General features: G+C 40.7%; 2 protein-coding genes across 14 annotated transcripts in view; one reads left to right on the top strand and one right to left on the bottom strand.

Moving 5' to 3' along the window:
* scn1lab (sodium channel, voltage-gated, type I like, alpha b) overlaps positions 1–11,346 on the top strand; it is a 34,309-nt gene extending 22,963 nt beyond the window's left edge. For all 11 annotated transcript variants that reach the window (XM_069675110.1, XM_069675113.1, XM_069675112.1 and 8 more), the window contains 6 exons: positions 923–1,198; positions 1,430–1,483; positions 1,574–1,711; positions 5,749–5,853; positions 5,955–6,225; positions 6,305–11,346. In XM_069675110.1, coding sequence (XP_069531211.1) covers positions 923–1,198; positions 1,430–1,483; positions 1,574–1,711; positions 5,749–5,853; positions 5,955–6,225; positions 6,305–7,497 — 2,037 coding nt within the window. In that variant the 3' untranslated portion in view covers positions 7,498–11,346. The remainder of the gene's footprint in view (positions 1–922; positions 1,199–1,429; positions 1,484–1,573; positions 1,712–5,748; positions 5,854–5,954; positions 6,226–6,304) is intronic.
* Positions 11,347–15,570: 4,224 nt separating this feature from the next.
* Positions 15,571–21,697, bottom strand: LOC138603490 (cysteine/serine-rich nuclear protein 3-like). 3 transcript variants are annotated; one of them, XM_069675302.1, is made up of 6 exons: positions 21,410–21,697; positions 21,089–21,214; positions 19,614–19,784; positions 18,812–19,068; positions 18,361–18,672; positions 15,571–17,141 (listed from the first exon to the last, which is right to left on the bottom strand). In XM_069675302.1, exons 3-6 carry the CDS (start codon positions 19,759–19,761, stop codon positions 16,113–16,115), a joined length of 1,746 nt encoding a protein of 581 aa, XP_069531403.1. In that variant the 5' UTR covers positions 19,762–19,784; positions 21,089–21,214; positions 21,410–21,697; the 3' UTR covers positions 15,571–16,112. The 3 variants fall into 3 exon arrangements, with proteins under 3 accessions (XP_069531403.1, XP_069531401.1, XP_069531404.1); XM_069675300.1 differs by lacking the exon at positions 21,089–21,214; XM_069675303.1 differs by lacking the exon at positions 21,089–21,214 and having other exon boundaries at positions 18,376–18,672.
* Between the last annotated feature and the right edge of the window lie 5,102 nt (positions 21,698–26,799).

The following is a 26,799-nucleotide window of genomic DNA, read 5'->3' as shown; positions in this document are numbered from 1 at the left end:
ATCCAGCTCTTAGAAATAAAGGAAATAAATTATTAAACAAAACTATTATTGTAAAAATAAAAATTTGCAAGGCTTTTTCCATATAATGAACCTGATTAAGCTAGGCTACTTTGAGCTAGCCCATGAGTGTTTTTAAAAAAAATTGTTTTTGGTCACATATTTTTATTTGACATGTCTGTAAATCTAAAAAGACACTTTGTGGTGTGTTTGCCCCTTTGAAGAAAAATGCTACATTATAATTTTTAATAGTTTTAGCTTCATATTTATTCAAGGCTAATATTTGATGTCAGTTAATGGTTTTTGAGTGTTTTTAGGCCGCCTGACTATAAGACCGCATGCTTATACAACTTCTGCAATAATCTTTTCCTTGCAATTCAACACTGTACTTCTTCTATCTGCATGACCTTGTTCACATTGTGTCAATAGATTATCGTAGCTCTTCTCAGGCATTGTTCTCTGACGTTGCTTGTGTGGTGCCTTTGACCTGTAATTTTTTTCTTTGTTGTGTGTCTTCTTTTCATTTACAGTCAAACAAAATGTTGTGACTTCATCCCGCCTCTCTAAGGTTTTTTTCTGTTTTGCTTTTTTACCTATCAAATGTTGACTTTTTCACCTGTCCACCTTCCTCTTTCCAACTGTCATGTTGTTAAATTCTCTTTGTAGATTTGTATGGTTTATATATGCAGACATTACATATTAAATACAGCTGTGAATAATGTAGGAACACTATGAATTTTTAAATCAGTCTTGGCTTTCGTTCGGGAAGCCGTAGCGTTAGCTTTGCAGCTCAATCTAATCAGGTTAAGTGATTAGATGATTGCCTCTTATCTGAAATCAAACAGCCTCTCTATTTTTGGCACAAGAAACCTCATTTTGCTCGGGAGGAGAGCGCTGAGTCGTGTTTATGCTTCGACTTCTCCAGGTTGTGGTGAACGCGCTGCTCGGGGCCATCCCGTCCATCATGAACGTTCTGTTGGTGTGCCTCATCTTCTGGCTCATCTTCAGCATCATGGGCGTCAACCTGTTCGCAGGGAAGTACTATTACTGCGTCAACACCACCACAGATGTGATCTTCCCCATTGAAGTTGTCAACAACAAGTCGGAGTGCCTGAACTTGGTTAACGACAGCGCCCGCTGGAAGAACGTCAAAATCAACTTTGACAACGTCGGGGCCGGATACCTGGCTCTGTTGCAAGTGGTGAGTTTTCTCTCTCTTAAAGCAACAGTACAAGATACACACTTCATATGGCTTATTATGTAATCTTAAGGTCAAATTTGTGAGGTACCAAAGTAACCACCCCCAGTCCTTTAAATGACAACCAAGCAGCAGAGTTTGACCGCCAGGAAAATCGGATTTTCAAGGTTGTTTGACCCCACCCACCCCCATCAACCAGACTGACACACTGACTCTTCTCTCATCTGCTCCTAGGCAACATTTAAGGGTTGGATGGACATCATGTACGCAGCTGTGGACTCTCGAAATGTAAGTGCCTAATTGTAAAATACGAAAATAACCTTTATTTAAGAACTGAAATAAACAAGTTATAAGAGGAATTTGCTTTCTTTATTCCAGTTGGAAGACCAGCCGAACTACGAAGTGAACTTGTACATGTACCTCTACTTTGTCATCTTCATCATCTTCGGCTCCTTCTTTACCCTCAACCTGTTCATCGGCGTCATCATCGACAACTTCAACCAGCAGAAGAAGAAGATAAGTTGCATTCAAGTATCAGTTAGATAATGCAAACGTAGGCACCAAAATGTTCTGTAGACTTCTTAGTAGAAATGAGTCACTTCCTGTATCTGCGTCAAGCCCCGCCCCTTTAGGAGACAAGCCACAGGTCCTGAGTCGATGCAATCAAATGGGTGAAAATGTGAGCAGTGATTATGACCAATGCCATCGCCCTATAGCCACCATAGTCAATATTGGACCCGTAATTCACAAGCAACATATCTTCCAAACATATTGACAATAAAATGGCGTTTTTCAGATAAACAAATCTGTACTTTGTTCGAGACTTGTCTGCATCTCATCAACACACTCACATGTTATCTGGCAACCAATATCTCTTCTCTCTGTTGGTGCTAAAACGCTGGTGCTGCCCACATCTCTCTCTCTCTCTCTTTTTTTTAAAGATTATTTTTTTGCCTTTATTTGACAGGACAGCTGAAGAGAGACAGGAAATGTGGGGAGGAGAGGGTGGGGGGTGACATGCACCAAATGATCACAAACAGGGAGATTACAATCAGTGCGTTAAGGTCTGTATGTCACGGTTTGTGGTAAAATAAAAGGGGAGGACCAGATGCAGACTCAGATATTCTATGATTTAATTAACAAAAGGCAAAAAATCTAAAATCCAACAAAAGACAAAAAAAGGAAAATCAAAAGGCAGAGCAAAAAACTAACAAACAAATCCAGGACACAGATAATCTAAGGGAACACGAGGAGCCACGAGAAAACTAGGAGCAGACGAGGTAGACAATGAACCAGCACAGAGACAAGCGAGCACAAAGACTAAATACACTTAGGAGGTGAGACTAATCAGACACAGGTGAGACAATCAAGGGGCAGGTGCAAACAATCAGGGCGGGGCACATAATCAAACAAGCGGGAAACACAAAGGCAGGAAGTGGACCAACACGAGAGACAAGGTGACAAAGTAAAACAGGAAACGATCTAACCAAAGCGACACAAGTGAAATACTAAAACTAAACAAGACTAAATCGTGACGAGAACATGGAATACACTAAACAGAAAACTAAACAATAAGAATACCTGACAATAAGAGACAAAGTGACCAAGTAAACAGGAAATAATATCTGAGCCCCAAAATACAAATCAAAACTATAACTAAACTAGAATAACTCATGACACTGTAACTGTAAAAAATGCTTTTACCTGTATGCGATTATTTGACTATTTTTGGAAGGGAAAAAAGAGACAACTTAGGAGACAGGAAGTGTACACCATTTTTTATCATTGTAGAATCTTTGGTTACATGTCAAGAAAAACATAATGTGCCAGCAAGAAGTGAAGAAGAAAACTACTAACCCTCGAGACCACTCTAAAATTTCTACAATGTTACTGCAGTTCACAGAGAACCCTTACTTAAAGGGCCAGTTCGCCTATTTTCAGCCGCAGTCCTATCATGCTATTATGGGGAGCTAATGCTGTTATGGAGGACGCTATCCGCTTCTCCAATGGGCCCTGGAAAACCTGGCTACGTAAAACGCATCGTCTGGCTTGCTAAACAACACTTCCTGAATCTAGGACGCCCGCTTCCAATGTCATGTCAAATTGTCAGGTAATGACATTTTTTAGATGGTATATTCTCGTCGTATTTCAGATTCTGAGCCGTTGCCTGCAGCAATACGGGAGTATTTCACTCCAGCGTCTCTCGCTGGGCCGTTCCTTCCAGAGGGAGGGGCGCAATGCATGCTGGGTGTTGTAGGAATGTAGAATGGGCGAAACCACGAGCTGTTTGTACAACTTTCTCCACAGCTGTGGCGCCAATTTCAAATATTATTGCTTCTATGGATTACAGAGAACACCAGCTTTGACTGACAGCGGCTTTTTCCAGGGGCGAACTGCACCTTTAAATGAGCATTTTCTTATTCGATTTAAAAAATAAACTCTTAAACTTAAAATACAGAAAGAAATGAATGTTAACTTGATACATAATAAGTGACCTTTGGAGGTTTTTAAACACAGTTTGATTCAAAATATAAAAAACACCAGACAGAAAATAGACATAATAGCTCTAAATCTGTTCCTTTAAATGAACACTAGTAGTGATGCCAAACTATCAAAATGTTACAAATATGTGACGTGTAGTCAACATTAAGTCCGACAACACAACAGATGCCTCACTGGATTTAGGATTTCAAAATAAAAGACAATATGTCTCTTACGTCAGCCTTTACAGTAACGATATAAGAACAAACCACAATAATGTGATAGTAGGTAGGTTCTAATTTATGAATTCATTGCCCAGTAATAACTGCAGCGCCAGCTTTTGTAGAGCAATAATATTTCAAAATAAAGGGCCAGTATGTTTCAGGTCCATCCTGCGCTGTTGCAATCCAACACACAACAGGTGCCAATCCTGTATGACACTGTGCCAACTACATGCAAAGCGTGGCTACAAAGCGACTGAAGCTCAGGTTCAGCCAAAGCACACCCACAGCTGTGTTAAAGGAGGAACAGAGCCACAAAATGATGGTTATCTGTAGGCCGATGCCAAAGATTACCGACGGTGCATGAGTCACCGAGAAACACCCTTCCTACACACACATATACACACATGCAGCGTCACAGTGAATGTCTGGAAATGTGCCCTCCATTCAACCAAGCGCTAAAGAGTAGGGTTGGCGACGCCCAAGAAAGGGGGGAGGGGGAGGAGGAAAGGGGGGTTGCACTGTGTTTCGCTGGCTCGGCTTACTTCACTGACTGAGCGAGACACCGTATCAGTATGTGTGGCTCGGCAGCCCCACAGCCACGGCGTCACACACAGATGGTTGTTCGGTGTTGACACCAGTCCTCCCTCCAGACACGCATCATACACTCAGTGAGCAGCACTGAGGGTGTGATGTGTGAGCCTGTTATAATACCGCGAGGGGGGAATCTTTGATTAATGAGAGCAAAGTGACGTGATTCTAACACTTTATACTCTTTAATTTAGATGAAACCTCAATATAGAGTTAAATATTTAAGAAATATCACACGAGAGGCAGTGCTGTTATACTGAATATCAGCACAGCTGTCATCCAAGTGTAAGACAGTCACAGCTGTGCTTATATTCAGTACAACAGCACGACCCACAGTGTGATACTGCTTTTAAACAGTACAGCGTACAGACTGCAACTACAGACTATTATTTTTTAGTTATTTAATAATCCATGTGGTTCCTCCAACACACAAGTATTTCCGCACCTTGACTTGAACTGGACTGTTGCGTCTTTGTACACATCTACATGTTACCGCAGATTTATCTGTATGATTCCATTTATCATGCAACCAGTGAAACAAGACTCTTGACAATTGCTTAGGCCTTTGTGAATCTGAGGCACCAGCTTGATCAATTTAGACTAAGACATTTAACATTAAGTAACACTTTTTTTTTTTTTAAAGATTATTTTTTTGGCCTTTCATGCCTTTAATGAGAGGACAGTGGATAGTGTTGGAAACAGGGGAAGAGAGTGGGGATGACATGTGGCAAAGGGCCGAGGGCGGGAGTTGAACCTGGGGCCGCCACATCGAGGACTATAGCCTCTGTATATGGCCGCCGATTTAATTGCTGAGCTAAACTGGCGCCATTAAGTAACACTTTAAAGAACAGTACCGGTGCTGTTGTACTCTGTATCAGCACTCATGGACCTCTTGTCCAATCAAATTACTTGGTTAGAACTAACTGTGGTTTAAATGAAATTAGAACATAAACACAAATCCACACCTGTTAATGACAATAAGGCAATGCCAGGAAGTAATGGTTTTAGAAAACCATCAACAAGGCATTACAAAAAAGAGGAGCTGAGGATCTGCCTCCTGGTTCAATTGTTTTCTGTTGATTGGAGCTTTTTTTTTTGCGTAGTGCCACCCTTTTCCGACTTTGTTTTTTGGATATGTAGAAGACCTAATGTACTTCAAAGGCATTTCTTCAAACTGACAGCTCTGTTTAGAGAGAGAGAAATATATTCTCTAAAGTTTACGGTATGTGGTTTTAACCAAATGTGTTGTTCTCTCTTTACTTTGGAGGTCAGGACATCTTCATGACAGAAGAACAAAAGAAATACTACAATGCCATGAAGAAGCTGGGTTCAAAGAAACCCCAAAAACCTATACCTCGGCCAGCAGTAAGACGCAGCCTTTACTCTGTTAATTCTTACTAATGGACCTCAAGCAGAGGTGTAAAATGACTAATGTTCTCTTGTTCCTCGTCCTGCTCCGCCCTCAGAATGCATTTCAAGGCTGCGTGTTCGACTGCATCACAAAGCAGGCCTTCGACATTGTGATCATGATCCTCATCTGCCTTAACATGGTGACCATGATGGTGGAGACAGACGACCAGACGCCGGACATGGACAAGATCCTTTACTGGATCAACCTGGTCTTCATCGTGCTCTTCACTGGGGAATGTGTGCTTAAGATGATCTCTCTGCGACACTATTACTTTACCATTGGTTGGAATATATTTGACTTTGTGGTGGTGATCTTGTCCATCGTAGGTAAGTAGATCTTCACGATTCCTAGAATTCCAGTAGATTTCATGTGAAGTCAAGTTCTGAATGATGTTTTTTCTTTCAGGTATGTTTTTATCTGAAGTTATCGAGAAGTACTTTGTGTCCCCGACCCTGTTTCGAGTGATCCGTCTGGCCAGGATCGGCAGAATCCTCCGCCTTATCAAAGGTGCCAAAGGCATCCGGACGCTTCTGTTCGCCTTGATGATGTCCCTCCCTGCCCTCTTCAACATTGGCCTCCTCCTCTTCCTGGTCATGTTCATCTACGCCATCTTCGGCATGTCGAACTTTGCCTACGTGAAGCGTGAGGCCGGAATTGACGACATGTTCAATTTCGAGACATTCGGGAACAGTATGATCTGTTTGTTCCAGATCACCACCTCAGCCGGTTGGGACGGCCTGTTGGCGCCCATTTTGAACAAAAGAGAACCTGACTGTGACAGCCAAATGGAGCACCCGGGGAACTTCTACAAAGGCAACTGCGGAAACCCGTCTGTGGGCATCTTCTTCTTCGTTAGCTACATCATCATCTGCTTTCTCATTGTGGTCAACATGTACATCGCCGTTATCTTGGAGAACTTCAGCGTGGCCACTGAGGAGAGCGCCGAGCCATTGAGCGAGGACGATTTTGAAATGTTCTACGAAGTGTGGGAGCGCTTCGATCCGGACGCCACTCAATTCATGGAGTACAGCAAGCTCTCGGACTTTGCAGATGCTCTAGATCCACCGCTTCGAATGCCCAAGCCGAATATGATCCAACTCATCTCAATGGACCTGCCAATGGTAAGTGGCGAGCGCATCCACTGCCTCGACATCCTGTTTGCCTTCACGAAAAGAGTCTTGGGCGAAGGTGGCGAGATGGACGTGCTACGCGGGCAAATGGAAGAGCGCTTCATGGCTTCTAACCCCTCTAAGGTGTCTTACGAACCAATAACCACCACCCTCCGCCGCAAACAGGAGGACATGTCAGCCGTAATCATCCAACGAGCCTTCCGCCGCTACATGATCCGCCTGGCCATGAAGAAAGCCTCCGCCCTCTACAAGGAGCAGCTGAAAAAGGGCATCCGTGACCCCGACAAGGACGTGATGGTCATTTGCAAGTTCACAGAGAACTCAACCTCGGACAAAACGGACATGACCCCCTCGACGGCCTCTCCACCCTCGTACAACAGCGTGACGAAATCGGACAAGGACAAATATGAAAAAGAAAACAGGGAAAAAGAAAATAAAGCGAAAGACTTAAAAGACCGAAAGAAATAGACTTTTAAGTACAGGAACAAAAAATGCATCAGAGACATGAGGGAAATTTGTTTACAGCTTCTAAAGGGGGTAGATAGATGTACGCTTGTGTGTTGATTGTGAAGAGATGAGGAATGCTATGCCAGGTAGGCCTAACTGGGCGTGCGGTAATGTCTTATGTGAATTCATGGGGTCTTCTCAAAGACGGAAAGAAACTATCCAGCAGACACTGCCAGAGATTGACTGGAACACAGAAAAGCCTCTCTGCAAAACGCTTGTGATTTTCCTATTGGTTGTTGTTACTATCTGACACACTTGAGTGTACTGTTAAGTTGTCTGTAGCTAGTGCTGCTGCTACTACTATAAATCCAGTGTCTTGAATTTAACAATCGCTGTATCACTAAACAAGTACTCTGCATTGTTTGGGTCTTTTTTTATTTACAAGGTTTCTTTTTTAAACGAGAAAGAATGTTTTCTACTTTTTTTGTGTCAAATTATTGTGAGAATGTGTCCACTGCTTTTACTGTTGTAAAATCACCAAGGGCAGAAAAAGTAAATGCTGGAAATTACAACAACCATCTGATACTCGTACAACGCAGGGTCAGTGCCAGAATACTCACGGTTCTCACAGTATACAAAGGTGAAACAAAAAGCATACTGTTAAAGTGCAATGAATAAATACACTGTATTCACTGGTGTGCCATCAGTGAATGTTTGCTTCTATTTGGACTGCCATCTCCCCATTTCACCAGAAAATACATATCTCTAAATAAAGAGAAGCTGAATGTATGCAAGGAATGAGACATGTTTAAAGAAGTGGTTTGACATTTTGGGAAATATTCGAAGTCGCTTTGTTGCCAAGTGTTAGATGAGAAGCTACCACTGCCATGTCTGTCCTTTTAGATATGAAGCTAGGGCCAGGGAACGTTAGCTTAACATTTAAAAAGCATTTAAAAATGCCTAGCCTAGCTCGCTCAAATGTGAGCCTGTCAGCACCTTTAAAGCTTACTGATAGGAACATGTGGACCTTGTTTCGTATGAGATCAATAAGTTGTCATTTTTCTACCACTAGCTTAAACAGATGTAGCTACAACTGATAAGATAAACCCCTTGTAACGTTGGTCATGCTAATGATCAGCACTGGCTATAAATGAGAAGCTTGCTAACGTTAGTTTTCAACATTATTTGCTGATGAAAATTGCAAGAGGAGATAAAATGTTTGATTAGAGATTTGTTAGCATATAAGGCTAACAAATTTGTGTATTTTTCAGACAACGGAATCCAAAATATAAATATTAAAATTAGAATATGATCTGAGGATATATTTAAGGTAACCTGAAGAGGACTTCTTAACAGTAAGTGGAGACATTCGGACACAGACATCGTGGGGCTTTTAATCATCTAGAAGATTCGTAAAACTACTTAAAGTCGGCATTTAGAGAGTATCTAGGTTCCGTATCGTGACGTATTTCCAAATGAAACAGGAAATTGTTTGGTGCTAACTTGCGTTAGCACACGTGAAATGTAGTTTTACCGGAAGAAAAAATGATCAGATTTTTTTGGCCTATATTGTCAGATAGATGCACAATATTACCGGGGATGTGATCTAAAAGGATTAAAATGACATTTTTCATTTCACCTCGACTTCGTAGCTCACACAATCTAGCTTCTTCTGTAGTCATTTAGTAAAGCTCTTTTTAACTCTAGTTGCTTAAAGGTTATAAACTTGATATAAAAAACATTAAACATGAAATCAAATTGTCCATGCATTCAAAAATGTCCTGCTGACAAACCATTCAAAAAACATGTGACTCTAATGTTAGCTAAGACACGCAGATTATATTCTTGCTAACGTTAGCTTACTGTGCAAGCTACTGCATTACGGAAAATAGGAGATAAAGAGTACATAACCTCTTATAAAACCAAATTTATCGTTTTTAACATCTTCATATTGAACTTGTTTATTGGTCAAACGAGTGCTTGCTGTTTTTTAACCCTGTTTCCCCCTGCCCTCAGTCTCAGGCTAAGCTAGGTTAAGCTAAATGATTCCCGGTTCGTACGCTCGTTGTTAGCTAACGCACCGAAATGATAATAGCGTCAATGTTTTCACCTATACCTCTTGGCAAGGAAGTGAAGAAGCTAATTTCCCCTAAAGTCAAACTATTCCTTTCAAAGTCACACATCTTATTCATCTGCTGTTATATTTGCAGTGTCTCCTCTAATACATGTTATCCTCGCCATTCCACCTCCTCGCCACATCGTCCAGAGCTCTACTAAGTAATGAATCATATTAAATAGAACATGTCCATCTTTCTAACTGCTTTCAATCTACGACATGACAATATATAACATTTAAAGGTTATAGTATCAAATGTTTGTATGACATTTCATGTTTTAATTGAGAAGCAAGTGGTTTTAATGTAGTGGTTTGTAAATAATATAGCTATTCGGGCCCACAGTATGCATCACACTTACATTTGATGTAAGAGCACTTTTTATCCCCACTGCTATGTAATACCACATGTGGCGGTCATACATGTACGTGAGGGGAAGTTAAAGTGTGTTAATATTTGTACGTCTTTGTGTACATTTGTAAGAAAGGGAGAGAATGTAAGCATCTGTCTCTTTGCGTGAGCGTGTGTGTGCCGTGTGCAACTGGGGTCTGCGGGTTGCTTTTGTTCCACTGATTATATAAAACATTTTTACTGTAGATACGAGTGCATTTTTCCAGTCTTTGGATTTGATTTACATTTTTTTCTAGGACTTTTTTTTCCCTGCACTGTAACACATAATGAAACACATGTATGGTCCACATATCTGTAGATACAAACCATGAAGCAATCAGTAGCCATCTCTCATCGCGCTTGTAGTGTTTTAGTGAACTGCATGCAAGAAGTGACTACTGTCCGCTCATATGGTAATATCATTTTAAAGCCAAAAGAATAAAGGACATATTTTTTGTAAATGCTTGTTTTTTTTTCCTACATTTCATTTCATTTCAGGCTTTTTTCTTTCTTCGATGATCTAGCGAGTATGATTGCTTTACATGACGGACTTTGGTTGAACAGGATCATTCATGTGGTTCAAGTACATGTTACACTTAACTATGTATCGATTTGCAAAATGTGACATGTGACATTTTTGTTATAACCAAAGATGTGGCAACAAAACACAAAATCTAGATTTTCCAAAATAAAACATATTTTGGGAAGCACATTCTGAATGCAGGGTGGATTCATTGTGAGGGGTGGGCTCGTGTTGGTGGAGACACGACGGAGGCTCGGCATATTTAATGAAGCTTGAATAAACACTTAGCTACTGAGATTATGTTTTCAGCCCGAGGATAATGCATTAAATATAGACAGCTAGGATTCCCGTGGGTTAACAGGGCTGGTAAACTCCAAACGCCAGAGGGTGACATGAACTCCTTAATTAAAATATATTTTTTAACGCAACTAGATAGGCCAACTAGAAATGGTTCAGGGCAAAACACCATAACCCAAATACGCTGAAAACAAAAGCAGTATGACTTTATTTTACCTCTTTATGGATGATTTATAACAGTTAGTTCCAGCAAAGTAATCTGTTTGGACGAGAGGCTTTTCACTCTGTGTATCACTCCGCCTCAGCCAGCTGTTAATTAACATTACAGCAGGCTGTGTATGTTTACATTAATCAAGCTGGTACCTCTGACTCACACAGCAGACTCTTATTTCACTGGTTGATGATAAATTAAAACATACAGATAAAAAACAGCTGACCTGTGGTAACCTCTAGACACAGAGCACGAGAATGTTTGGGTTGCTTGGCAACCTACTTGAGTTGGTAGAGCAAAAAAGAATCTGTTGTTGATTGTTACTTTTTACGACTATTTGCTGCTTGTATAACTGTTGTATAAAAGCAATATCACACCCGAGGCCGTGTCGTTACACATAATATCAGCACGGCTGTGATTATCTGATTATATTGCTTCAATATTATGGCTGTAATTTGTAATCATATACACTGTAATAACAAAGGTCCTATTCACATACTGGTTTAAAGCTCATAAACACAGATTGAACTTCAATACTTATTCTTGTCCACAGAAGAAGTAGGTTGATATACATAAGTCAAGATTCGCTTACATGATTTCTCTCAGAGCTTTTAGCTGCAAGTCAGGAAGTGTCGGTAAATATAATAAATAGATATTTTACATTTGTATTTCACATGAACACATTTCTATGATTATACTGTTATATACTGTGCCCAGTTAGTGAAGCGTTTACGCATTACGCCAGAGAGGGTAGGCGGAGCTAAGCGGCTGCTTTTCCAGTCTCTGCAAGTGTTGCGAGTAAACAGTAATCTACTCTGGCTGAACAAACAAAGAAAAGAGCGATGACTACAGATACAACTTCAACAATAAGTGAAAATCCAAAGAAGAAGAAACAAACTCGACGCTCAGATGAAGGCAAACAGTCTAAAAAGGAAAGCGACCATCAGCGAGGAAAATCAAGAGTTACGACTAGAGCCAACCGTGGACGTCACACATACAACACTGTCTGGATATCTGGGAAGTGTGCTCCCGCATTACCGTTCATCGCTGTAGGTGCCGCCAAAGAGATCGAAACTGAGATCTTTGAGATCACAACTTTAAGGTGCAATTAAGGTTTATATACTACTTACTAATCCTTAGTATGGTGGTTAAAATAAATAAGATAGACATAGCTGACACCACTTGAAAAATACAAAATCTGGTGTATAAGGACTGAGGGAATAAGGGAACATGGCGTAATTGGTGGTTGTAGAATAAACAAGTTGTCCTTTGAAGGTGCTATGTATTTAGCATAAAAAAACCCAACATAAAATATATTCAGCGACAGCATGGTCACACGTCACAGTCACTTACTGTGAAGTGTCAATCTTCTCTACATTATGCACAATACCAGACTTCATAAGAGCCAGCATGTATGTGGGGAAGAAGAGGGTGGTGCTTGGATGGAGGTGGAAAGCTGAGACTACCCCCACCCAGCAGCCCCCTCCAACCCCTTTCCTGCTTCTCCCTTCCTGTTGCCTGGAAACCTAGCGTTACAGCTCCCCTGCCTGTGATTGATCAGCAGCATCTCTGAGCTTTTCTTACCCACAATACCTTGCGGGCTTAAAGCAGGCAGGCATGCCCGGCTCCAACCCCCAACAGCGCGGACACACACCTTACCGGTCTGATTATATAAGGAGAAGGAAAGGTCGAGGGTTGACCTTGTGTTCCTGATGAAATACAACATACAGCGTTTACCTTCCATGTGTGCGTAATGGTTGGAGGATCATAAAGGACCACTGGATGTGTGTTTGGTCGCTATTGTGCCAAACACCTGCTGCAGAGTGTGTGTATGCAATGAGCCGTGATATTCTCTATACATGCAAAGGCCTGAAAATGAGCTGGGAATATAGAATGTGTTTTTACCTCAGCAGCGCCCTCTAGAGGCCGTAATGTGACACAGATTCCAACTGGGAGCAGTGGTTGAGATATGAATGGGTAATAAGAGGTTGGGCACATGATTTTTTTTAAATTTAAAGGTGTGATTTGACGTCAAAATGTCCCCAAACGCTGACTTTTGCGACAGAGAAAAACAGTTAAATTAAGTTTCTTCTGACAGAGGACAGATGTTCCAGCGTCACAGATTGTCCTGAGGCAGAAAACATGTAATAATTAAATATACTGACGTCAAGAAAATGATTTAACCCTCTCTTGTTGGAGGAAGTCAGCGGCAAGAAAGATGGAATTCAGTTGATAAGCAGATAACAGACGCCATCTGCTGGTAGAAAATTGGAGTACCCCTTTTAAGCTTCCTCAGCTCATATACAGTATGTGACCACCAACACAATAAATTATCACCTTGTTCAGAGACTGTCAAATGATACATGAAGACATTTTGTTCTCTAATATTACTAAATGCTTTGGAACACACGTGTTTCAGTGGGATTAACACCACAGAGTCTGTTATGATGTTGTTTCTGAGTGGAGAAAAAAAAAAGACAATAGGAATGAGAAATTACTGGCAAGAAACACTTACGTTTAAATTATTCAAACTGGAAAAAACAAAAGCGATGGCCATCTGTAGTTAGCCGTATTTATTGCTCAGCCTTATTTAAAGCTGTATTTATGGTGCAAAATCTGTGGCTTCATGAGTAGGCTACTATTTTTAACATTAAACAGGACTAAGAGTCTACAGCCATGCTAGCAGCACCGTTAAGGACAGTGGTGATTAGCTAAGCCTTACTAAGCTAACATGCTCTCAATGCAGCATGAAATATTTCAAGCTAATGGGGGTGTCAACTTTGGTATGTATTTATAAAATTTTGACTTGATGATGGCTCTTAATGTTAAACTTGTAGGCTAACAACTGATTTTTGTTACACTATTAAGCAGTGCTTAGCTAAGTGCAAGTAAGCTAACATGCTCTCAATTTAGCATGAAATGTTTCATACTAATGGGGATGCTGTTAGCTTTGGTATTAAGTATTTATTCCTAAAATGAAGTATTGGACAAAGTCAAACTTGTAGGCTAACAACTGATTTTTGTTAGTATCAAATAGTAGCTGTTAGCAAACAGCTGCTTACTTATGCAGTCAGGGGAGATTTAGCAACATTAGCATTTATATGGAGTTATGTTACTGTCAATGGATGACATTTAGTCCAATATTCACTCTGCTTTTATCTCTGATTTAGTCTCCACCAACTCCTGAGGAAAACATGTAGCTCTTTAGCTACTGAATGCTCCACTGTACCCACTAGCTAGCGCATTGTGGTTCAAGTAACATGCTTATTATGTTAATATTGAAACATCTGTAGGCCTACTACTTCTGTAACCTTGAACAGGACAAAGAGTCTACAGCCGTGCTAGCAGCACTATTAAGGACAGCAGTGTTTAGCTTAGTGCAACTAAGCTAACATGCTCTCAATTTAGTGTGAAATATTTCATACTAATGGGGATGCTGTTAGCTTTGGTATAGGTATTTATTCCTAAAATGAAGTACAGGACAAAGTCAAATTTTGACCCTAAGATGGTGCTTAATGTTAAACTTGTAGGCTAACAACTGAATTTTGTTAGTATCAAATAGTAGCTGTTAGCAAATAGCTGTTTACTTATGCAGTCAGGGGAGATTCAGCAACATTAGCATTCATATGGAGTTATGTTACTGTCCAACAGATGACATTTAGTCCAATATTCACTCTGCTATTATCTCTGATTTAGTCACCACCATCTCCTGAGAAGAACTAGCTCATTGTGGTTTAATTAACATGCTAATTATGTAAAGATTGAAACATCTGTACTACTTCTGTAACATTAAACAGGACTAAGAGTCTACAGTTGTGCTAGCAGCACTTTTAAGGACGGCTGTGATTAGCTAAGTCTTAGTTAGCTAACACGCTCCAAATTTAGCATAGATTTCTTCAAACTAATCTGGATGTCCTTAGCTTTGTTATTGGTATGTATTCCTAAAATAAAGTATTGCCAAAGTAAAATTTTGACCTGATGATGGCTGCTTACTTTATCAGTCAGGGTAGATTTAGCAACATTAGCATTCATTTGGAGTTATGTTAATGTCAAACGGCTGACGGTTAGTGTAATATTCACTCACACTGCTTTTAGCTTCAGTTTGGTCTCCACCAACTCCAGAGACACATGTAGCTCTTTAGCTGCTAAATGCACCACTTGGGTCACCAGTTAGCCGCCATCTTTGTCTGTTATTTTTTGAAGGATAGGTAGGGCAAAGTGGGTTTTTGAGAAGTTTTCATCTAATAAAAGCTACCTGCTTTTACAGCTATGAGAGCTGTACGAGTGAATCAAACATTAGCCAAACAATGTGGGCTAGAAAACCAAAACATTGAGCTAAAAAAAAAGCTAAAATGCTACAAAGAGCTGAAGAGAATTTTAAAGTCTTGTGATATTTTTTTACGAGATCAACACTAGTTACTCCTATCACATACCTGTAGTCATGTGATTCTTTGTTGATGTAAAAGTATTGATAATAGCTGCTTTAACGGAAATGTCCAGAAAGTTAGCTAATAGCTAACAAGTCCAAACTATCAATGTAGCCACAGCGCTAGCAAGGCTGAAATTTGAAACACAAAAAAGAAACCTTTATTATGAATTGGCTTTATGTCTTTTTATAATTTTACAGTTTGTGTTGAGCCTTGAAACATCTTAGGTAAACTGAACACATGCTATACAGACAGCCATTTAATAACAATTAGCAGCAATGTTGAGACACCAACCATTACAATGGAAAATAGTGAAACAAATACAAGCACCTCAAAATGTTGATTTGTCATAGATGCCAGTTACAACCACAAAACATGCTGAAATGATGAAATACTTTAAAACAGGGCGTAAATTATACAGGTATTGTACAGAAACACTGTTATTGAGCTTTATTTAGAAAGTCCGTCATCCAAACCAACAACCTTTGAGAGGTTTAGAGACAAATGGAGCTAAAATCCTCACATTTTTGAGCCTTCTGTGTCAAAATCTGTGAGTCATTCTCTCTTTGGAAGTGCACTTATCAAGAATAAATCAAACTGATGGTTGAACACAATTCTTGAATACAGATTTCCACGTATCAACGGAACCCCCTGAATGTCAAGACTTTGAATCATCAGGTACTTTGACCGACGTCTCCTTGCATTTGCAGCCCCGGTTGCGTCACCCTCTTTATTTCTTCGTCTGTCTGCTCCACAGACCCAGCGGAAGCCTCAGTCTGTGAGTCACGACTGGCTGGATTGTTCTGGAGGTCTGTGGAAAGCGGCAGTTCTTGTGTTTCGGCAGAGGGGGCAGTGTTGCTCTCACGGGTTTGCACATGTGAGGAAGTTTCGGGGAAATGGCTCTGCGGTTCTGTTTGGCTGCAGATTTCTGTCTTTATTTTACACTCTAGTGCAGTCTCGACTGTAGGGAGTGTTTGGGTGAGATTTTCATTCACAAAATTGTGGGTGTCATTTACAGAGCTGTCTGTTTGGTAATGCATGGAGGGAGAGTTGTTGAAAGGGCTACTGAGGCTCATGAGGGTGTTGTTAGAGTAGCTCAGAACAGAAGGAAGTGGAACCGAATAAGGCGGAGGACCCCAATCTTCCTCTTCATCCTCATCTTCCTCCCCGTCATCATCCTCTTCCTCATCCTCCTCGTCTTCTTCTTCTTCTTCCTCTTCCTCCTCCTCTGGGTCGATTGTTTCTAAGCTGTGCGTGCTGCAGTCTGACAGCCCGCTGCAAACGCTGCTACCGTCCTCGTCTTCCTCGTAAGCTTCATCATCCTCTTCATCATCGTCCTCGTCTTCGTCCTCCTCTTCTTCCTCTTCATCTAGATGCAATTCCGCGTCGCCTGTGTTCTGGAGGTGCATGATGGGAATGTGCGGCGTGCCACTCATCAGAGGAAACTGCAGGTTCGGCTGCTGCTGCTGCTGCTGCTGCTGATGCTGGACCAAGGAGGAGTCGCCATGGTAACCGTTGCCATTGGTTACAAGCTGCTGCTCCGGCTGCTGATGCTGATGCTCCTCGCGGCTCTTCTCCAGCTCCAGCTTCATGATGGTGTGCAGGAAGTGGGTGCGTACCCGGACCGGGTTGAACTCCAGGCGTCCAGTGGTGTTAGTGCAGCCCTCTTTGGTGCAGCCACAAGGGAAGGACATGCGGTCCACCTGAGGGACAAAAATACATTTATTTAACCAGTTATAACAGAAAAAGGAAGTTTGGCAGCCAATCAATGCTGGTAATGCTTGAAGAGAAATTACAGAAGCCATTGCAGGTGTTAAATGTATGTCTATACACCTTAATAGAGTAGAACTTCATTTACCAAACACCCTGAAAATGTTTGCTCAAATTCCATTGGTTTTCAAGTTCATTTAAAGGATAACTTTATCTTTAAGTAGTAAAAAAACAATCATCTTAATTTGTTTCCAAAAATCCTCCCAAACCTTGAAGAAAAAATCAATAATGCATAAACTCACGCACGTCATTTTCAGCTCTTAGCCAGGCACTTCAAGGCCTCAGCCGGGATCCTAACTTTGCTAGCTAGCGAAGCCTTGAAGCAGCACACCGCAGAGTCCTAAAGGAACGTGTTTTATATAGCGCCAAAACACTAAGAAAGTAATCTCATGACACTTTACTCTGTACTCTTTGTAACATTATATGAAGAGATCCAACATTAATCAACCATGAGACAGCACTTAGCAACAGTGGCAAGGATAAGACTTTTAAAATACCTCTGCAGAGACTAGATTTAAGTAAGGTGCCATTATTTCTCTTTGTCTTTGTGAGTACTAGAAAGTTTTGACTGTAACAAGAGAGGGAAGCAAACCTTGTTAGCTTGCAAGGTATCACCTTAGCAGTTACAGCGGCAGCGTAGGTGGCGAAGCCTGTTAACAACACTGAACAATTCAAGCTAAGAGGTAAACAACCAGCTAGCTGGCTAGCTAGCATCCTGAGCAGGCTTTAGACATGAGAGCTAGTAGGTAAGTGTGTTTTTACCCTTTTTCAGTGCAAACATTTAGCACTATATATATTTACTTTCAACGTTTTAACCAGTAAACATCTCTTTAACATTAAATAGAAGGAACTTTTGTTCTGTCAAGATTGTACTCCACTCAAAAAGTGGAAGCTAGCAAGCTAAGCTTCCACAGCTAACATTGCCCCGACCCGGGTTACTGCCTGTGCCTGTTTAGGGACTTTTTGAAGTACTTCAAATGCAGACATGTCAGTCAGTTCAAAAGAGTCTAACCCCTTTAAGAACAATAATGTAGGGGACTTTTGGTATTATACATCTAAATATATTAATTTCTGAGCGACAATGAACTTAAGTTTGACTTGTTCAGCACAGACAGACATAAACAATACTTGAGTATTATAGATGGGCCTCACCACTGTTCCATTTACCTGGCACTTAATGCCGGCCAGGCTGCAAGCACAGGTCTCTGGGTCACATATCCCCCGGCAGCGACACCCACACTCCTCTCTGGACATGCGGAGGGCACGTAACTCGTGCTTCTCCTCCACATCAATGCGTCGGACCCCGGAGGAACGGAGCAGAGCCCGCCGCCGTCTGGTAGTGAGAGGCTGGAGGAAGAAGTAATCGTCCACCTCCGTGTTGTCCACATCCAGGTCGTCTTCGGAGATGTCGTCAAGGGTCAGGGTATCCGCCTCCATGGATGATACAGTGCCGTTCTTAGTCAGCTGGAGGACAGAAAAAGTCAGTCAAAATGAGATTGAACCATAAATACACGCCTACACGTATATTTAGACCCATAGGATAATTATATGAGATGATTGGATACAAATCATGCAGAATATAAACAATATAATGCCCGCTGACTTTTAGTTTGATAGCATTGAGTTTCTCCTCTTTCAGATGATCCCTCAGCATGTTCCGGTGACTCTGTTTCTGCTCCATGGCAAACTCCCTCAGGGTGAAGCGCTTCACCCCGCTGTGACGTGGTGACATCCCGAGGGTGCTGCCACCCTGCGTGGGCACGCTGGTGAAGCCCTGTCGCCGGTTGAAGTAGTAGACTGTCACGCTCTCGAAGTGTACATTGCGGCCCCGCAATCGTTTTGACTGCTGCTGGAGAGTGGCTAAAATTGAGACAGTGAGAGTGGAGTAGAGAGTTCAAATGGACAATGGTCAAACAAGTCCCAGCTGATCCTGTAAACACCCAGGAAGTCCCCAACAGTTCTTAAGTTAGGACAGACATTAAAAGAAATTAGTTTCTTATGATGTGCAATACAGCAGTGCTTCATCAGCATAGAGCATGACGTTAATGTAAAAATCTCTGTGACATGAAATTCAGTGGCACTTTATGTATGTTGTATTTAGACAAGAAAAGTGGCCCTATAATAGAGCCTTGGGGGACACCATAAGTATCCCCATCACGACTACAGAGAAACTTTTACAGTTCAGATTAAGGGTTTTTGCACATATTGGATTGTAAACTGAGTGGTCGCACCTTTTCGGTTTATAGTTAAGATGTTTCTGACACATTTTCAAATGTGTCTCTGTCTCAATTTCCTCGTTAAAATGACACTAAAGAAATGTGTCTTCATGTGTCAGTGCTTGCCATGGTACAAAAACATGCTTAGCTTGAGCTGCTGACAGAAGCTGTTTGGTAATGTGTTCTTACAGTCCAGCAGTCCAGAGGGGACGGGATGGTTGAGACTATCGCTGCTGTTGCCGCTGTCGCTGCAGGAAACATCATCATCAGAGCCCTGAAGGGACAGGTAAGGGGACGGGCCCTCCTCAAGCTTTCGCTTCAGGATCCCACTCATCATGAGGCTCCTTCCACTGGTCGCACCTGCACAAAGGACAAAGGGAAAGTTTATAAGTGACTACACATGATCATAACAGATTTCCTCCTTAAAAATGATTGAGCAGAACTCTAATGCCTAATGGAAAAATGCATTATTCTGTCCTTCTGCTAATAGGCAGATAATTCCACAGTCAAAAACCCAGCCTACATCTTGCTAAATTTCCAGTCAAACTGTCTACTGTATGAATCCCCTTTAAAGATCGACTCTGTTTAGAGTCTGCAAAATTCTATTATTAAAGCCCCATATACATGTAGGATAGTTGAGTATAAAGAACATACAGTACATCCTATACATAGAATAGCCCAATTAACTAAGAAGGCAGGTTGATGTATAATATGGTTTTTAAAGTGTTCCTAAGTACTCTTTTTTTTTGCCTAGGAATAATTGATTTGTAATGGAATCAGAAACCACTTTAAAATGGTTGGAAATGAAACAGAACCTGTCATATGGAGGGCTGTTGGGACCGTTCTGAAGAGTGGATGGGGTAATAACCCATTTTATCCATTTATTCGTGTTTAGCTACTGAATTATGCAAGATTTGGTACAAACCGTTCCAACTTACAAAACATATACACAGAGCAAGCAGATACAAGTCGGAAAAATTAAGACGTACGTTTAGTTTTGGACTGTACTGTTAAAAAATATTACTGGATTAAGCTCAGTTAACAGTTGGGTTAATTAGGGGGCTTTAATGCTAAATTTGGCACCACACAATAACGTTTTGTTCGATGACCTTGCCAAACTTTGAGTTGCTTTAAAATTAGCGAATGACAAATGAAGATAAAATTTTGATTAACAAAAATTTTCTCATCCAATTTTTTTTGGTTTTGTGCGCTTTTAGCACAATTAGCACACATTGTCCGTTCTTTCTCCCACTTCAAAAGCGATTACAGAAGGCATGTCTAAAGCAAGACCGCTGCACTTTTTTGATATTGAATTTCAAATTTGTATTCAAAAAAAACTGTTGAGTTGACTGCTCGGACTGGTGGAGGATTACATCATATGCAGCAGAGCTGGATGCTGGGCCAAGCTTCTCCTCTCTCACGGGCTTTGTCTCCTTTCTCCTACTACCTACTGCAACTACTCATCTGTCATGTCCTTTGCATTTTTATCTTCATTTCCATTCCTCAATTTTAATTTCCTACCATCATTTTTATCCCTTTGTATTAATACCCCCCTTTTTATTTACTCTCCTCAACCCCCAGCCCCCCTTGTATCCTGTTACTCTGGCAAAAAGCTGCAAAACCAGTAAGATGTGTAGAAGAAGAGACACTGAACACATCATTACATGTCCCTATTTATGTGATGTCACAGAAGGTGTTGCAGTTTTTCTTGCATCCAGAAGGGCTTCCTGTGTTTCATCTTCACCTCCCCGGCAGAGCTCCTTTCACCGGCAGCGTTTAGAGCACCAAACCTGCACACACACACATGTTCAAGCCTGCTCACGTGTCTGCATGCATACGCAACCTCCCACTCCCCATGCATGTCCACATCCCGAGCCCTAACAGGGGGATTCTTATTGACAAATGTAAATCAGCATCCTGTGACGTGATTTAATCTCACATCGCCTCTGAAATCTTCCCTGCGAGTCCGTTTGAGCGTCACTGACCTGTTTCCTTGTCTCGCCTTTGGTTTCCAGGAAGTCCTCGACTCTCTCCTCTGCATCACCAGCAGCAGCCAAACATCCCCATGTGTCGTGATGATGCAGTGAGCGCTGCCATGATGCCTGCTTTCTCCCTCTCTCTCTTTCTCTCCTCTCAGCAGCCTCTGGCACTATTGTGCAGCACTAAAACACCTCTGCCTCTGTCACTATCTTATGTGCTCTCCCTCCGCACCCTCACACTGTCAACTCTCTCACTGTCTGATTCTCTGCTGCTCCGCACCCCCTCCTCCTTTCTCTCTCTCTCTCCCTCTCTCTCTCTCTCTACTCACAAAGACTTGTTAGCTCGATGCTGCTGCCGGCTGGAGCGCTGGAGCTTGACTGAGGTGAAGCAAGCCCTCGGAGATCACAGAGAAAAAAGGGGGGTAGTAGATGTGGTGGTGCGATTTGATGGGGTGGGGGTGGAAAGTGTAGATTCTGCAATGTGAAATATTTCTTTTACACAGTCTTCAGACACAAATGTGTGAACATTTTCCACAATTAGAGCAAAGATTAATGAGTAGAAACAGCAAGTTTATGCACCTTTTCTCACTTTGACCTCACAGCGTTCACCCTGTGCTTCCTGCAATGTTATATATCTCACATATTCACTTTGCAGCTCATCTTTAGTGCTTATCTTTTTGCTTTGTGATTGTCCTTCTTTTTGTTTGCATAAAGCTAATTTGAAATCTAAATTTTCAGAGACAATTAGATCCCATGAAACAACAGGACACAGAGACAATGACTGGGAAATCATTATTTACAATGTGCCTTTATACAGAGACAGTACTCTGAGTGTAATAAGGTCACTGAAATTCACTAAGGGTAGAAACATGTTGCCAGAAACATCAATTATTGCTCACTTTGACCACAGGAGTCGTTAAGTTGGGGGGAAAGGGTTTAAAGGTTTCTAGCTGGCCTGTAAAAAAGTCAATGCCATAGAACCTGCATAATGCTTTAAAAACACATCACTTTAGCTAGTTTGCTTATCTTGTTTAGCTAGTGGCCTTTTTTATCTGCCTTTAAAATACAATATATACTACTAAATCAATGTATACACATAAAATACATAGATTAAAAGTAGCCAACCTCCCAAATCTCTTAATTCTTAAAGTCAAAAGCAGGCATAGATGGCAGATACTGCTACTCTGTTAAGCTAATGCTTGCTAACGTTACTTTTAGCTACAGTTTAGCAGGATTTTTCATCTCCATTAAGACTGGAATAAAAATATTGGATCATTTAGTCATGTTAACGAACAAAAGTATTAACTAGGTGTCAGTTAATCAAGATGAATGTTTTATGATGACAGACTTCAGAGCAAAAGAATATTCAGAAAGTAAATTTACTTTAAGGTAAGCTAAGGCTAGCTTGCTAACTTTTGCTTGTTATATCTTTCTTGCTTTGGCAGTCTATCTTGACATTATTCAAAGAGGAACGGAAAATCAGTATTTATTCACTTCCTGTGACTCTTGGCAACTATATGACAACAATATGCTTTATCAGTTTTTAACCATGCTAGCGTCAAATCAGTTCTGCACAAGACCTTAGCCCAGACTGAAATAATTAACATCATAATGAATTAGTCAACAAATGTATGTGCATTAAATACATGATTTAAAAGTAGCCAGCCTCCCCAAATCCCTCAGTTCTAAAAGTCAAAGGCTGGCAGCGATGGCAGCTACTGCAACACTGCTAAGCTAATGTTACTTTCAGCTGCAGTTTAGCAGGATTTTTCGTCACCATTATGACTGGAATAAAACTACTGGATCATTTAGTCATGTTAACGAACAAAATTATTTACTACGATGTCAGTTAAACAACATGAATGTTTTATGTTGACAGACTTCAGAGCAAAATAATATTCAGTAAGCAAATTTACTTTAAGGTAAGCTAAGGCTAGCCAGCTAACTCATTATCGCTTTCTTGCTTTGGCAGTCTATCATTACTCAAAGAGGAACGGAAAATCAGTATTTATTCACTTCCTGTGACTCTATATGGCAACAATATGCCTTATCAGTTTTTAGCTATGCTAGCACCATATCAGTTGGTTTGCACACCACCTTAGTCCAGACTTACAAGTACATTATAATGGTACAGATATCCTCATGACTTTGGCAACCCCTTGAATGCTTTTGTAGCACGACAAGTTTTCACTTACTCAACATCTGCTGGATTTATCGCTACAAGACTACTTTGGTTTTTCCTCAACTTGTAGGACTATCAAGTGCCATCACTTGGTCAAACTAATGGCATTCCCACCAGTCTCAGTGGTTACACCCAGAGATGCTAACCTAAGATGGTTAATACAGTTTATATCATACCTGCTTAACATAGGGTTAGCTAGTTAGCTGCTAGCAAGGCTGCATGCACTTGAGTCTTGTTTGAGAAATAACAGTCAAATAGGTGTAACCCGATCATATAATGTGACAACTTGAATTGACAATGAAGTAAAAGCACAGATGTGATAAATTACATTAAGTGTTATGTAAAGATTTAACACTTAATATAAAATAGACAGTGCAAAATGACTTTATAAATGAAGAGAATTATGTTCAATATAAAAAACATTTCTTTCAAATATATGTGATCAACCACCCAACCCCCACTGACAGCCCCTTAACAGTACGCGTTGCTATAGCAATGCTAGTCCCTGAATGTTCCATCTTCCCATTATAGTACTGCTTGTTTGAAAAATATTAGAAATAAAGCTACACAGAGCCTTAGCCTTGAGTTTCTAATGTACTGTACAGAGCGAGCCAGAGAGAGAGAGAGAGAGATTCTGCTTCATCTGTTAGACAGACATTTTATTTTGTCCAATTCTTTACAGAGGCAGTGGAAAACAAGAAGCACCTTTTATTTTGAAATTTACTTTTATTTTTGGTACCATTAAGGGAATTATTGTTATGCGATATATTTTTTTAAAAAGCCAAGAGATGATTATTTTAAATGACAAATAGTGTTTTTATTGTGCTTCAATTTTCAGAATAAAGGTCATCTAAAAGTGTTGTTTTCGACAAAAAGGGCAAAATACACACATATATATAACGTGAGTCACGTGATTTCTATTCTTACATCAATGCAAAAAAAGTTGTTGATAATTAAACATTCAAGGATACAGCTTTATTCAGGAGGAAATAAGCAAAAAACATTATGATTAATCCGTCTTTTCACACATTATTATGAAAAACTAAGAGTTTTCCTCTACTTCCTGTTTTCGGAAAGGACATTTTTATGTTTCGTTTTGAGCTCTGAATCGCCCTGTTTTCTCCTGGCAGAGACGGAGTGAGCCTTCCAATCAGCTTCCATGGCAACGGGCCACGAGAGGGAGGGAGGGAGGGCGGGAGGGTAGGTGGTGGAGGGGAGGGGGGGAGTCGGAGGATGAGGAGGAGGCAGCTAGAGGGGTTGTGGGGAGGTGGGGGCTGGGATGTGGCAGCTCCTAACGCTGAAGCATGAGGGGAGAGCTGGGAGAGGTCTGCGTTTTCACAGCGAGAGGAAGAGAGCGGCGTGTGCGCAGAAAATATGAACAATGGGGAACGTCTGTGGAAAATTACACATTAAAATAACTGCATATCTAACATGCAATTATGTTATGACCATACCATTCTTTTTATATATGCTACATGAAATGATTCCCTGTACGAGATTGAATAATGAAGTTCAAATAACAAACTAATGGCTGTTCTCTCCTATATACATATAATGGGGACACTCCTGTATACGCCCTTTCAAAGTCTGTGCTGATGTGGCGTTTAAGGTCACTAGAGGACACGGCAACCATCTGTACACTCCACATCTCCACACACATTAGGCCTATCCTGTAATAAATACTGAACAAAACATGCTAAGATCCATTCCTATTGTTGTTATTGAGCTGCATGTCTGCAGTACAAAAGACATAAACAGTGGCAAACAGAATAATTACTGTAATTATCTTGTATTATTCCCAGCAGTGTATCATTTGTCGCTACAAATTGAGTGTATGCTGACCTGTCTGTGTGATGGCAAATACAGTTCAGTATTACAACATTAGAGAGTTTAAGTGGCATTATTTCAGGCTAGCTCTATTATTCTTTTTTAACCAGGAAGTGCAAAGAGCCTTAAAAAGTAAAAGTAGCAATTCCACATTGTAAAAATACTGCATTAAAACTTTTACATTACACTCAATATTTACAATATTTAAAATTCTTACAATCAATATTTAAAAACTAAGGAGATATTAAAAAAAAATCAGTTGCAAAGTGACAAACCTACAATCCACTGTTCGGCGCATGTTAGCATCGTTTAGCTCGTTGTTTTGGTTGTCTAGCTTCACTATTTTGGTTCACTTACACAAATGTTTCGCCGTCGCCACAGTCGGTGACTGTCTTTAGCAGAAACACCGTGTTAAACCCACTGCAAACAGACCATACAGCATCAAATGGTAGACAGAGAAAGTTGGCTACTAGCTAGCAAAAATAGCGAATTTAGCGGCTAAACAGCACGATATTATTGTCAGGAAATGTTGCGGACCAAAGCAGAACTGAAAGAAGAGTGAATTGTAGACTTATATTCAGTAACTCAACCCCACTACTTAACACTACTGGTAGCCCAAAGTTGCTACACGTAGCCTATAGACAAATGTTTGATCGTTAGCCTGACATTATGCTAACGTTGAATTTGAAGGGTGTAGCGCCACTGCACCAAAATAGCTGAAATTTTAAAATTGAGGGGTTTTTTTTGCTATTGTTTTTGAATATATTTTCTAGTGGAATACAGTATGTATTTTTTAGCTAGAGAGCTTAAACAAAGTGACTCTGGGGCTTCTAATGCAATTTACCATGGTGTTAGCGACTAGCGTGGGTGTGGGGTTTCTGGTCAGTGGCAGCATCCCTTCACTGTAAGTTTTTGCTTCAACTTGAGTCATAAGCTCATCATTAATTCCCATCCTCTGTCCGTCTCTGCTGCCTGGGCGGGTGTAATTGTTTCCCCAGGGACTCAGATAAATGGCTCAGCTGTCTAGCTGCTCCGTGACCCACAGACCCATGTGTGTGTGTGTGTGTATGATGTAGCGTGTGTGTAAGAGAAAGAGAAAGAGGATGGGTGAAGTTTCTCTGCCTCGGGGGAACAAATAATGGTCTGAATTACATCACTTCAATTTAGTCTGTATTTAAATCCGGACCAAAGCACAATTTTAAACCACTCATATAACAACCTTAAAATAAAGCACAGGAGCAAAAGCATATAAAAAAAGAGGTTTCTATGATCCCAAACATACAGTTTAATCCGTACAAGAATGATGGCATGGAGGGATATACGTAGCTGCCAAAGCTTTTCTTCTTTGGAGGCATAAATGTTCCTTTAATTGAACTAAAATCTGTAA

Source organism: Semicossyphus pulcher, unplaced genomic scaffold, assembly GCF_022749685.1.
Source record: "Semicossyphus pulcher isolate SPU_LCO1_2020_fin unplaced genomic scaffold, fSemPul1.0.p SCAF_24, whole genome shotgun sequence".
Taxonomy (NCBI): domain Eukaryota; kingdom Metazoa; phylum Chordata; class Actinopteri; order Labriformes; family Labridae; genus Semicossyphus; species Semicossyphus pulcher.
Note: the sequence above shows the minus strand (reverse complement) of the source record. Positions and strands in the feature narration are given on the sequence as shown.

Coding starts and splice junctions, on each gene's coding strand:
- LOC138603490 (XM_069675302.1), bottom strand. CDS start 19,761: ATGATGAGTGGGATCCTGAAGCGAAAGCTTGAGGAGGGCCCGTCCCCT. Junction 19,069..19,613: donor CCCCTCTGGACTGCTGGACT/GTAAGAACACAT, acceptor TCTCAATTTTAG/CCACTCTCCAGCAGCAGTCA. Junction 18,673..18,811: donor TCAATGCTATCAAACTAAAA/GTCAGCGGGCAT, acceptor TCTGTCCTCCAG/CTGACTAAGAACGGCACTGT.